At 42.5% G+C, this 12,449-nt stretch overlaps 1 protein-coding gene across 1 annotated transcript; it reads right to left on the reverse strand.

Moving 5' to 3' along the window:
- Positions 1-659: 659 nt before the first annotated feature.
- On the reverse strand, positions 660-4,588 carry LOC137043183 (extracellular calcium-sensing receptor-like). The gene is made up of 6 exons (XM_067419355.1): positions 4,368-4,588; positions 3,637-3,928; positions 2,583-3,410; positions 1,945-2,172; positions 1,660-1,783; positions 660-1,573 (listed from the first exon to the last, which is right to left on the reverse strand). Exons 1-6 carry the CDS (start codon positions 4,586-4,588, stop codon positions 660-662), a joined length of 2,607 nt encoding a protein of 868 aa, XP_067275456.1.
- Positions 4,589-12,449: the final 7,861 nt, after the last annotated feature.

Raw genomic sequence — 12,449 nt, forward strand, 5'->3', positions numbered from 1 at the left:
ACTGTATAAATGTGACCCTGGACCACAAAACCAGTCATTAGTGTCAATGTTTTGCAATTGATATTTAAATTTATACATCACCTCAAAGCTGAATAAATTAATGTTTTATTGATGCATGGTTTGTTAGAATATTTGTCCGACATAAAGCTATTTGAAAATCTGGAATCTGAGGGTGCAAAAAGAAAATCGTGTTTAAAGTTGTCCAAATTAAAATCTTTTTACTACTTGTTACAACACATATTACTACTAACAATTAATTTGTTATATATTTATGGTAGGACATTTACAAGATATCTTCATGGAACATGTTCTTTACTTTATATTGATTTTTGGCATAAAAGAAAAATCCATAATTTTGACCCATATCAAAATTATTTGCCACAAATAGACTCATGAATATTGTTGTGGTCCAGTCACATATTTCAATATAAATAAATAAATATTGGATTCCCTTTAAACTGCAAACTTACAAGTTACAATTTTTACAAGCAACATGGCAAGAATGAAAATGTATAAAATATGACAAATTAATAAACAATGTAATTTAAAGCAGTGAATGAATAACTTGTAAGTTAATAATTGTAATTCTAATAAAACAACAGACATTTAAATATTTTAAATCATTCTATACAAAGATGAAACATCGCAATAATGTAAAACTATCTCTTTTGAGTTTCTCTTCCCATGATTGCTTTTTTAGTATTTCTTTCTGGATGCAAAATAATGATGTAGCACTTTGGGGCAAATATTGCCACCAGTAATCCAAAACTAGAAGCTAAAATGGCAAATATCTCCACAGCCACTGCATATTTCCCTGGTGAGCTCACATATGCTGGAACAAATACAATCCACACAGCACAGAAGATCAACATACTGAAAGTGATGAACTTTGCTTCATTAAAATTATCTGGAAGATTTCTTGCCAGGAAAGCTAACATGAAGCTTACTGCTGCCAACAGTCCAATGTATCCCAGCAGCATAGAAAAACCAGCCACTGAGCCAATAGCACATTCATAGACTATTTTAGAACGGATATACTGGTTGTTTTTATGGGGTGTTGGAGAGGCAGTTGAGAGCCAGACTGCACATATTATAACCTGGAGGGCTGTTAGGACCAGAACTGTGCATCTTTGTTGAACTGCTCCAAACCATTTCATTGCTCCTTTGCCCTCTGGCCGAGATGACTTGAACACAGCTATTACCACCATAGTCTTGACCAGGATACTGGAGACACACAGGACAAAGCTTATGCCAAACACTGCATGTCTTAACTGACATGTCCACAACTGTGGCCGGCCAATGAAAAGCAGCACACACAGGAAACACAGTTTGAGTGACAACAGCAACAGGAAGCTGAGCTCTGAATTGTTGGCGCGCACTATGGGTGTGTTACGATGATGTGCAAAGATGACCATCACGAGAGCACAGAAGCAGGTGCCAAGCAGGGAAGCAGTGGTCAGTGAAATCCCCAGAGGTTCCTCATAGGACAGAAACTCAACTTCTTTGGGAACACACTGATCTTTATCTGAATTAGACCAAAACTCATCTGGACATATAATGCAATCAATAGCATCTGTGAGTAAGAAAAATAGAGAAGCAAATTATGAGGAAATTATTTTCAAACTATATTCAAGGTTTTTCCAACAAAAATGTCCTCACCTGTTGTATTAGAAATCTCTCCATCTCCGCATAACAGGCAGTCAAAACAGCAGACAGGAAGGCCCTTCCTCATGGCTCGTCTGGTCCCTGGGGGACAGCTCTCACTGCACACAGACTGTGGGGGCTGTCAGGGGACAGCATATGTTGTTATTTATTAACAACAGTAAATATAATAGTGACTGCTCAGTATACTAGTTGTTTCATGAGGCATTTTGAAACACTTGTTTTACAGTATGCCAGAAATGTAAGAAAAACATGCTATAATTATATATATATATATATTACTTTTTTAATCTGAAAATTCCAGTATAATGCTTCCTCATCCAGCGTGAGCATCTTCCCTTTTCCTGCCCCTTCATTCACTACACCAACCGTTTGAACCCTTATTGATCCATCAGAGCTCGGCTGCCAGTTCAACACATCATAGATGGCCAGAGCATCTCCATTCTTATCAAATGACACATGATCCCCAAAGCCTGTGGTGAAGTTCACTTTCTGTAGATAATGAACCAGCTGTACAGTTTGTAAAGAGAAAAGAAAGTTTTTAGAAGTTAAAATTAACATATACATTCATTCATGATTGCCACGCTTTACTTTTAATTCATAAAGTTCTATGATAAAAATGCTTGATTGACTGATGTTCCTTAAAACGTTTAATTGTTATATTTTCAAATAATATCACATATAAATATATCTTATGTTACTAACAAATAGAAATATTGTTGTGACACTACCAGTTTAATTAAAATATCTGAAATATTAATTAATGTAGAGCACATTTTCCCATATGCGGTTGGAAAGACAGAAAAAACAACTTTTTTATGCTTGTAGTTAGCACATTTTCACTACCATTTATTTAGCTTTTTTCACATAAGCTCTTCTTTATGCCTGGAGAGAATCTGCAGTAGACCTGTGGGTCTTACCTGCCAGGGTTTCAGGTTGATTATGTTGGCACAGCTGTTCCCAATGAACGGTCCTCTACCATCCTCACACTGAAACAAGTCATGAAGTGCATGTGCCAGGGCATAAACTGCCTTATAGACATTATAAGCTGCCCTCAAACCAGAAACATCAGTGTATGGTGTGTCCGTGGTGTTCAGATCCTCCTGTCCTGTACAGACCTTTGTTATTTGTTCTCCATATGTATTTGCACCCCCAGTTTCAAAGCTGCACCTGAACATGTTCTCCCAAAAGATCCTTAACATATTATTTCTTGGATCATTGCTGGGACAGAGACGGAGCAGAAAGTCTTTAAGTCTCTGGATCTCTCCACGTCTGATGGCGATGCCCAGTGTGCCCCCCAGGAAGGGTAGGAAACGTGGACTGTGAAACACAGGGGAAGTGGCCCAAGCTTCACTCGCAATCCACTGCCTACCTGTCAGGTTTTGCAACACCACCTCATCCATCAAAGTCATAAGATAGGATGAAGTAGAAAAAACAACCACCACTCTAGCTGAAGAGGCCTGGATTACTCCCATTATATGTTGAATATCTTTGGGGTTGTTATCATGGGGCAGGATTTCAGAAAAAGCAACACAACTTTCAAACAGCTGCATTTCCTGCTGGAAGGACACAGAAGCATAGATGCCATAGTCATCATCACTGTAGAGGAGTCCAACCCAGGTCCATCCAAAATGCCTCAAGATCTGAACCATAGCCCGCACCTGGAAGGCATCACTAGGGATAGTTCTGAAGAAAGAGGGGTACTTTTTCCTATCACTCAAACAGGAGCAGGTGGCATAGTGACTAACCTAATTAGGAGAGATGAAGCGAAGGCATTAAATGGAAATAGAGTTATGATCAACATACAGATGAGAAAGAGAGAAATAAAGTGTTACAATAAATAGAATCAGGATGATATATATATATATATATATATATATATATATATATATATATATATGGCAAAAAATTACATGTAAAAGTGAAAAAAATATTTGCATATAGTGCATTTTTACTTTTTTCATTCCATCTTACTATTGGTACTCGAAACAGCCCCAGAATACTGGAAATCGCAATGGATGGAGTTGATCCTGGATCACCCACAATCCCAATCACTGGTGGTGGGCCAGTGCAGTTTAGGTTTGAGAAGGACTCTTCTGTACCACTAACCAGGGATATGGCAGCCCGGAACGCCATTCCTAGCATCACACAGTTGTCATAAAGATGATAACCAAGAGTGATGTTAGGCAGAAGTTTCGGGTTCTTATTGATCTCCTCTATAGCAAAAACCATGGTTTGGGCCTGCTGGAAGCTTTCCATATCAAATCTAGAAAAACAAAACAAAAAAACCCAAAACAAAAAAAAGATAAATGTATTATAATAAAATACAAAAAATAAATAAATAAATACAAAAGCTATAACTCAAATGTGAATAAAGAGATCATGCATCACTCATGGAACCCTCCTATGGTGCACATTAGATATAAAGTGGTTTTAATAAAAACATTGTTTTTGTAAAATTAGCATTATAGCTGTGTACATATTATTTGACAAGATATTTCATATTTCCTAGCAATTGTTATTGAAAGCATATTTCCTAATATTTTTTTCTGTCTTTGTAATTGTTAATTTATATATATATATATATATATATATATATATATATATATATATATATATATATATATATATATATATATATATATATATTGTTTTTTTTGTTTTGTTTTTTTATAGTAAAATAGTCCTTATGGCCCTTGACTCACTTTTCACAATACGGTGATTCTGGCTCTGTTTTGAAGCTCAGCTCTGGGAACACTGTGAAAAAATGAACTTCAAACAGACCTCCAAGTATAACATCTCCATCCTGGTACATTCCATTTAACTTGAAGTGTCCTTGGAGCTGACAGTTGTCTGGTCTGACTATTGATGCTGCAGAGATGCAGTTAAAGGACAGATACAGGCAGATGTTTAGAGTGATCCACATCTCTCTCTTTCTGACCCACTCATCATTCTGTTTGCTAATTTATGATGACGATTGTGTGGGGTGTAACTTTAAAAGAGCAGGCGGTGCTAAGTTGGCATCTCTAAAAAACACAATGTCGCCTTCCCATCACTTATCATTTACTTTTCTAATTTATGTTAAAGGTGATGTAACATTTTTTATATGTTAAAATACATTATCTTAACCCAGTTTATATTGCTAACTGAGTAATAGTGATAAAAACTTTTCAAAAAAATATTGTTTTTTATTTTGTATCACATTATTTGTTATCATATTAATCATTATTGTAAGCCCACTGTTGTATAGCACAAATTATTTTACCATTCCCCGCATTTTGTTATTCTCCCAGTTATTTACCTACAGCGGCTAATGAATCGGAAGTTCACACATGCAAAGAAAATAGCTTACTTCCATGTTGCAAAATATGGTGGATATTGAGAGTTCAAGGCATGGTTACTGTAGCAGACGTAGCCAGAAGGTGTTAAGCCATATTCATGATACTTCCCCCATTGTATATTCATGATATTTTCCCATTGTGGGTGAACAAAAAATGATTGCCAATCCATGTATTCTTAAAGTAGAAAATCCTTTTCGGTTTTCATTTTTTCAAGATTTTAACTTGATTTGTCTTTTTTCCCTCTTATTTTTCGTCCAGGGGTTGAACATTATTAAACAGCTTGAACATTCAATGGTCAATCAGGGTAGGTCTGTGTATCTTTTGGTCATTTCCTTTTCCTTTTAGGAACGGGTATTAAAAAACAAAACAAAAAATTCATTGTTTTTTTTTTTTTTTTTTTTTTTTTTTACAAAATGAAAAAAAAGAATTCAGCTTAAATTGTAAATGGAATTCAGGTAGAAAAATGAATATGATTTCTACATATGGGTGCTAATTATATGCCTCTTTCTACTGACTGGTCAGCAGCATCATTTCTTCCTTGACTCTGGACGTGGACAGGAGCTTGGTAGGCATTGCTTGAGCTAAATTAGGCATGGCATGACAAGAAGAAACCCAGACATGACAGTAGTGGCATGGATACACTGGTGTGGCGGGTACTGTGGGAGGGCAGGCTCCTTGTCCGCAAAACCCACAGTAAACAATGAGCCACACAACAGACGGGCATGGTCAATGTTTTGTGCCAGTGACCAAATCATTTTCCGCCCTGGGATCTGTAAACAAACGGGTTCTTTAAAAATGTCCTTAAGAACCAAATCACTAAAAGTATCCCTAAAGTCTGCCACATAATATCCCTATACACTGTCAAAAAAAAAAAAAAGAGTACAAAATTGTACCTTTTAAGGTACAAGTGGCTGTCACTGGGGTGGTACCCTTAAGGGTACATTTTTGTACCTCCAAGTCAGGGATAGGCAAGTTCAGTCCTAGAGATTTGATGTCGTCCAGTTTATCTCCAACTCTTCTAAGCCACAACAGTGTAAAACTTGTAGCTCCCAGCATAGCATGCATTGCAGCATTAAGTATGTCACCATTGTTGAGATTCATATGCTGATCCTTGATATCTATGTGCATCTTTGTGCAGTTCCCCCTTTATGCTGTTTAAGACATCAGATATGTGGCAAGCAAGTATTGTTGGTGAATATTATTTATTATTATTTTTATTCAGTGATGAGTTTAGTTAAACATTATTCTTCCTTATAAAGTTTGTTTTGTTTATTTAGTTTTGAGTTGTAGTTGTTTACACTGTAACAAAAACCATAAGCTTACTTAATATTCCAAGTCAAACTGCCCAACTAAAGGAAAGACTGATCACCATAATGGTGACCAAACTTTTTCAATAAAACATCAAAATCTAAACCTGTTAATTCTCAATAAGAGCTTCTATTGACGTCTTTCAAGGTTTGAACCAAACTCTGCAGGGCTCACTAGGACCAAATTGAGGAAAACGTCTCAGGTTACGTATCTAACCCTAGTTCCCTGAGGGAACGAGACGCTGCGTCGAAAAGCTGTGAGAACGCCTCTGCGTTAATGCGTCGTGCGTACAGAGGCAGCCTCGGCCACTCCTGTACCATGGCATCCAGCCCCAGCGGGGCCGGATGGGTCAGAGAAAACCACTGCGGGCAGTGGGAATTCTCCGCCGAAGGTCTATTTCTGCTTTCCCATAAACCTTCCAAAGGAGCTCCACCACCTCTGGGTGGAGTCTCCATTCCCCGGGCCTCGGCCCCTGTCTCGACAGGCTGTCTGCTTCCTGATTCAGGGCCCCCGGGATATATACTGCCCTGATTGACAGCAATTTCCCTTGGGCCCACAGGAGGATCAGATGTGCCAATTTGTCCAACGGACGAGACCTCAGACCCCCCTGGTGATTTATATAGGCGACCACGGACGTGTTGTCTGTCCTGACTAGTACGTGGTGGCCCCTGAGGTCGGGCAGGAACTGTTTCAATGCAAGAAACACTGCGAGCATCTCTAGCCGATTTATGTGCCAGTGCCGCTGATGTTCCTGCCATAGACCCTGGGACGAGCGACCACTCATGGTCGCCCCCCAGCCCGTGAGAGAGGCATCTGTCGTTAGCGTTACGCGACGAACATGAGCCCCCAACACGGGACCCTGAGATAAAAACCCCGGGTTTTTCCACATGACCAGAGCACGTAGGCATCGCCGCGTGACTTTGATCGTGCGGAGCGGGTTTCCCCTCGGGGAGAACCCTTTTGTTTTGAGCCACCACTGCAGTGGCCTCATGTACAGTAGGCCAAAAGGTATCACGTTGGACGCTGCTGCCATGAGACCTAACAGTTTCTGGAACTGTTTCACAGTGACGGCTCGGCCTAGCTTCTGCTCTTTGACGGCTGCCAGGATCGATGCTATGCGTGTTGGCGATAATTGCGCCCGCATAATTACCGAGTCCCAGTTCACACCTAGAAAAGTGGTTCTCTGAGCCGGAGAAAGCACACTCTTCTTGGCGTTCAGCCTCAACCCCAGCTTCGACATATGGGCGAGAACAGCATCTCGATGCTGAACCGCCATCTGCTCTGTATTCGCTAGAATCAGCCAGTCGTCGATATAGTTCAGAATGCGGATGCCCTGCAGACGCAGCGGCGCCAGAGCTGCATCCACACACTTGGTGAACGTGCGGGGTGACAGTGCTAGACCGAAGGGAAGTACCCGATATTGGTATGCCTCTCCCCCGAAGGCAAACCTCAGGAACTTCCTGTGATGTGGAAGGATGGAGACATGAAAATACGCATCTTTGAGGTCTATGGTGACAAACCAATCCTCCGACTTGATCTGCGATACAATCTGTCTGAGTGTAAGCATCTTGAATTTGAGCTTGGCCACCGAGCGATTCAATAGCCGCAGATCTAATATCGGGCGTAAGCCCCCATCCTTCTTCGGCACGATGAAGTAACGGCTGTAAAAGCCAGACTCCCTGCTGGGAGGGGGAACCCTCTCTATAGCCCCTTTTTGCAGGAGTGTCTCTACTTCCTGTGCCATTACCAGAGCCTGCTCCGGGCCCACCTCTGTAGGTAGGACACCGCAGAAAGGAGGTGGCCGACTTCTGAATTGAATGGCGTACCCCTTTTCTATTATCTGCAGTACCCAATGAGATATATTTGATAGACGTTTCCACTCGTCTAGAAAATCTACTAAGGGAACCAGCCTCTCGAGGCTGGCCTCTGGTGTATTTTGAGCAACAAGCACAGTGCCCTGAAGCGGCGGACCGGCAGGGAACAACTGAATTGATTGCTCGGGGGCCCCCCGAAGGGGGTGCGGACCACCCTCGGGTGGCCCGCGGAGACCGACTACGCCCCGGCATTGCGGCGGGGTTGGCAGCGCGGCCCCCCGAGGGTGCCGTAGGGAAACGGGTACCGTTGGCAGGGGTAAACACCGTTTCCCTACGGGGGGAACCACCCTCAGCGTCCTGACGCTTCTGGCGTCAGGAACGCTTCGACGAGGCCTTCTTGGCAATCAGGACTGTCCGCAGATCAGCCCTGCCCCTCGAAGGCCTCGTCTGAGAGCGCCGCCCCTCGTCCCCGCGCTGAGGGGGAGCTCGGCCAGCGACGCTCTGCTTTTGCTGAGCCCGATGTGAGGAGCTCGTACTCGGTTTGGGCTGCTTGGTGGTATCAGCAGCAGCCCCAGGGACCTGGACCCGGAGAGGGAGGAACTGCTTGAGCGCCGCAGCTTGCTTTTTCGACTCCTGGAACCTCTCGGTGACAGTGTGGACTGGGTCACCGAAGAGGCCTCCAGGAGAAAGCGGCGCATCAAGCAGGAAAGCTTTCTCCCTCTCCTTGATGTCTGTGGGGTTCAACCAAAGGTGTCTCTCCGTGGCCACCAATGCTGCCATGGAGTGGCCAACACATCTGGCCGTCTCCTTGGTGGCCCGGAGAGCTAAATCCGCTGAAGTTCTTAATTCAGTGACAATATCTCCCCCCACAACATCACTACCATCCAGATCCCTCAGCAGGTCAGCCTGATATGCCTGCACGATAGCCATCGTGTGCAGGCATGCAGCCGCCTGACCCGCTGCCGAGTACGCTTTACCCACCAGCGCCGACGTTGTTTTTAAAGGTCTGGTGGGTAAAGTTGGGGCCTTAAGGGACGATGCCGAGGAAGGCGAGAGATGGCTCGCAAGCGTCTCTTCCACCTTTGTCATCGCCCCATAACCATACTGTTTCAGCCCGCTGATGTTGCTGTAGACCGAGGTCTGCGGGCTGAAAACACGATATGATGCCGGTCTCCTCCATGATCTTGCCACCTCGGTGTGCAAGTCATAGAAGAACAGCAGGCCCCGCCGCTGAGGCTCTGAAGCGCGAGATGGCAGGAATCGTTCGTCTAGCTTGCTATGACGATTTCTTCCTGCCTCAGATCTTTCAGTGGGCCAGTCGATGTTTAATCTGGCCACTGCTCGCGTCAGAACCTCAACTAGCTCCTCACTAGCCGGGGACTGAAGTGGCGAGTCTTCAGTCTCGATGCTTTCAACGTCCACCTCCTCAGAGCTGGACAGATGAAGCACCGGCGACTCTCTCGGGGGGGAAGAAACCGCCATGCGTGCTTCCATGCCCCGAGAAGAGCCGCTGGATGGAGCAGGTGAGGGCAGAGATAAGGCAGCGCCCGTCTCTAACCCCTCTGCAACATCCAATTGTGATCCCCACGACTGCAGCCTTCGCTCCGCCTCAGCGGCAGCGGGACCAGAGCCGCGGGGAACACGAGCCAAGGCACCCTCCTCAAAGAGTGCCCGGCGGGAGCGCAGCGTTCTCAATGGCAATCGCTCACAGTGCTCGCAAGCAGCCCCCTCGAGGGCTGCCTGGGCATGCTGCGCTCCCAAGCAGGCTACACAAAGAGAGTGTGTATCCCCGCTCGTGATGTAGCGTGGGCAGGGATGAACACAGCTCTTAAAACTGCTTTCACTCGCCATATTTACTCTATCTATTTTATTTTCTCTTTGTTTGTTAATATATACTGAAATATTTAACAAAAGGGTGGAAAATCTCTGATATAGACAGACAAAAACACCAAATAGACAGACAGGTTCACACAGATCGCTTGCTGAAGGCTCAGAAGCTAGTTCCTGTTTGTTTTCACGGACGCTTTATAGCTTCCGGTCGATGACGTCATCACGCCGACGATCGATCTTTTTTCCGATGGAATGGTTCTACAGGCGCTTCACGACGCATTAACGCAGAGGCGTTCTCACAGTGTTTCGACGCAGCTCGAGTTCCCCGAAAGGGAACTATGGTATAATTGTACCCTAAGGCCCAATTGTGTACCTTTAAAGGTACAATTATACATTTTGTTCCCCAAAGAACAAAATTGTACCTCCACTATCCCTTCACTTTTTTCTTAAAGTGTATGATCAATATGGTGGAGGTGAAGCAAAGAAACCCCTGGTTCCATATTTTAGGTCTAGTATGCTGTAATGGTATGGATCCACTGGAGGCAAGCTTTAAGAACCCAAGTGCAGGTTATTTACTAAACAAAAATATGGACTTGACTTGAACTGAACTGACTTGACGTGAACAGACTTGACTTAAACAAACACCCGTAAACAAACAAGACAATGAACCAATGACAGAACTGAACTGAGAACCCACATCTAAATAAATCACTGACAACATGAAACAAGAGACTAGGGAAGCACATGACATGATCACATGAGGCACATTGGAATCACATGACAAACCAGGAAACATGGCATTGAACCTAACAAAACAAGAAAATAAAAAAACAAAAATACTCTGACATATATGCATACTGATATAACATACCACTTAATAATGTATGAATGTATTAGCTACTAATTTATAAATTACTTATAATTTAATTAACAAAAAAATCATACAATGTTAGCATTTCACATATTAGTAATTTATGAACCTATAGTCATGTTTTGTAAATGATTAGTTCATCATTAACTAATAACTTATGAGTGACTTATAACTGAACATTATTATAAAGTGTTAGCTAATTGGGTATGCACAGAGTCTGTTAAATTAAATTCCTGCAAAAAACCCAGACAACAGATGGTAAATTTAGATTTACTCTGCAAATATTCTGGCAAAGAGCCCATTCAAGTCCATTTCTAATCCATCAAATCGCAGCGCCAATCAGAAACGTTGGGGCGGCCGTTACACAATGATAACAGCGCAGTGACAGTGAAGCAGATTTTGTACATTACAAAGATGGATGACACCGTGGAAAATCACTCGTTCGAATCAGCTATAGCATCTGTTTTAAGCGATTTAAAGATCAATGAACAACACGGCTATGGATTACACCGGCCACTTTGATGAGGAGGATGGGGAGTGAGATCATGTACTAACACTAAAGAGTAGCTCTGGATCTGGCCTTTCCGTGCTTATTCAGACTAGATCTGGTAGGCATGTAAAAATTGTAAATAAATAACTAGCGTAATTATGCTCAAGTCTGAAAATGTTTTAACACATCTGAAATGATTTGAATAAAGTTTGTGAGACACAATTTTCCATTAAAGCATATTTACCTTTTGGAGCTTGGAAGGATTCAGTTTGAGCAGATGATTGAAGGTGCACTATGTAGTATTTTTGCAGTAAAATATCCAAAAACCACTAGGCCAGTGTTATAGTTTAGTTCTTACAATATTCCAGATGTTTCCAACTATTTGTAAATTGTGAAAAAATTGCTATTTTAACTAAGGACAGGGACGTTTCAGCATTGCATTTGACGGAGTCGCCTGTCAATTGCGTCATATCTGCGTTACCCTCGGTTTCGGCTTTTATTTGGCAGGAGCGCTTTACTCTTAGAAGTGTGAACAAGTGAACGCACAGAGTAACGTCATAACATCGTTTTAAACACACTTAAATGTATCTAATATGATAAACAGAGCTCCATTACCTCAAAATCATAACCGGAAGAGCGGATCAGTGCAGGCGACCAGCGACTGTCTCCCGTCCCTTCATAATAAAAGTCCTGGTATTCGCGAGGCGGGTATTTGTTTAACAATCGCTCCAGCAGCTGTGCTCAGGTCTACAACACTCGGTCCTGCTTTAGACTACAGTAATGTTAATAACCGCATGCATGAACAAGATTTCTGCCTGAGTCCTATTTTCCACCGGCTGTGATGAGAAGACCACATCTCCCAAGATGCTGCGCTCACACTTTGCATCATCAAACTACGCATTTGTTTTGAATAGGCGCCCTCCAGTGGACGGAAAGTTGCATAGTGCACCTTTAATACCATCATCATCTGTCCTCGTCAGAGTTCGTTTACCAGTATATTTTGCATCTGCCTCATATTTGAGATCTCGAGCATATTCTCCAAACTCATTTTCAACGTCTTCAAAATCAATATTTTGATTACTGACAGCTTCTTGACCACATCCATCATCAAGTGACAGTGACACTAATATTAT

The sequence above is a fragment of the Pseudorasbora parva genome, chromosome 16 (genome assembly GCF_024679245.1).
Source record: "Pseudorasbora parva isolate DD20220531a chromosome 16, ASM2467924v1, whole genome shotgun sequence".
NCBI classification, from domain to species: domain Eukaryota; kingdom Metazoa; phylum Chordata; class Actinopteri; order Cypriniformes; family Gobionidae; genus Pseudorasbora; species Pseudorasbora parva.

Excerpts from the sequence above, each read along its gene's own strand:
- LOC137043183 (XM_067419355.1), bottom strand. The coding sequence starts at position 4,588 with ATGTGGATCACTCTAAACATCTGCCTGTATCTGTCCTTTAACTGCATC. Across the intron at positions 3,411-3,636 it reads GGCTGTTTCGAGTACCAATA|GTTAGTCACTATGCCACCTG; the intron begins GTAAGATGGAAT and ends TCTCCTAATTAG. Across the intron at positions 1,784-1,944 it reads GGAATTTTCAGATTAAAAAA|CCCCCACAGTCTGTGTGCAG; the intron begins GTAATATATATA and ends GTCCCCTGACAG.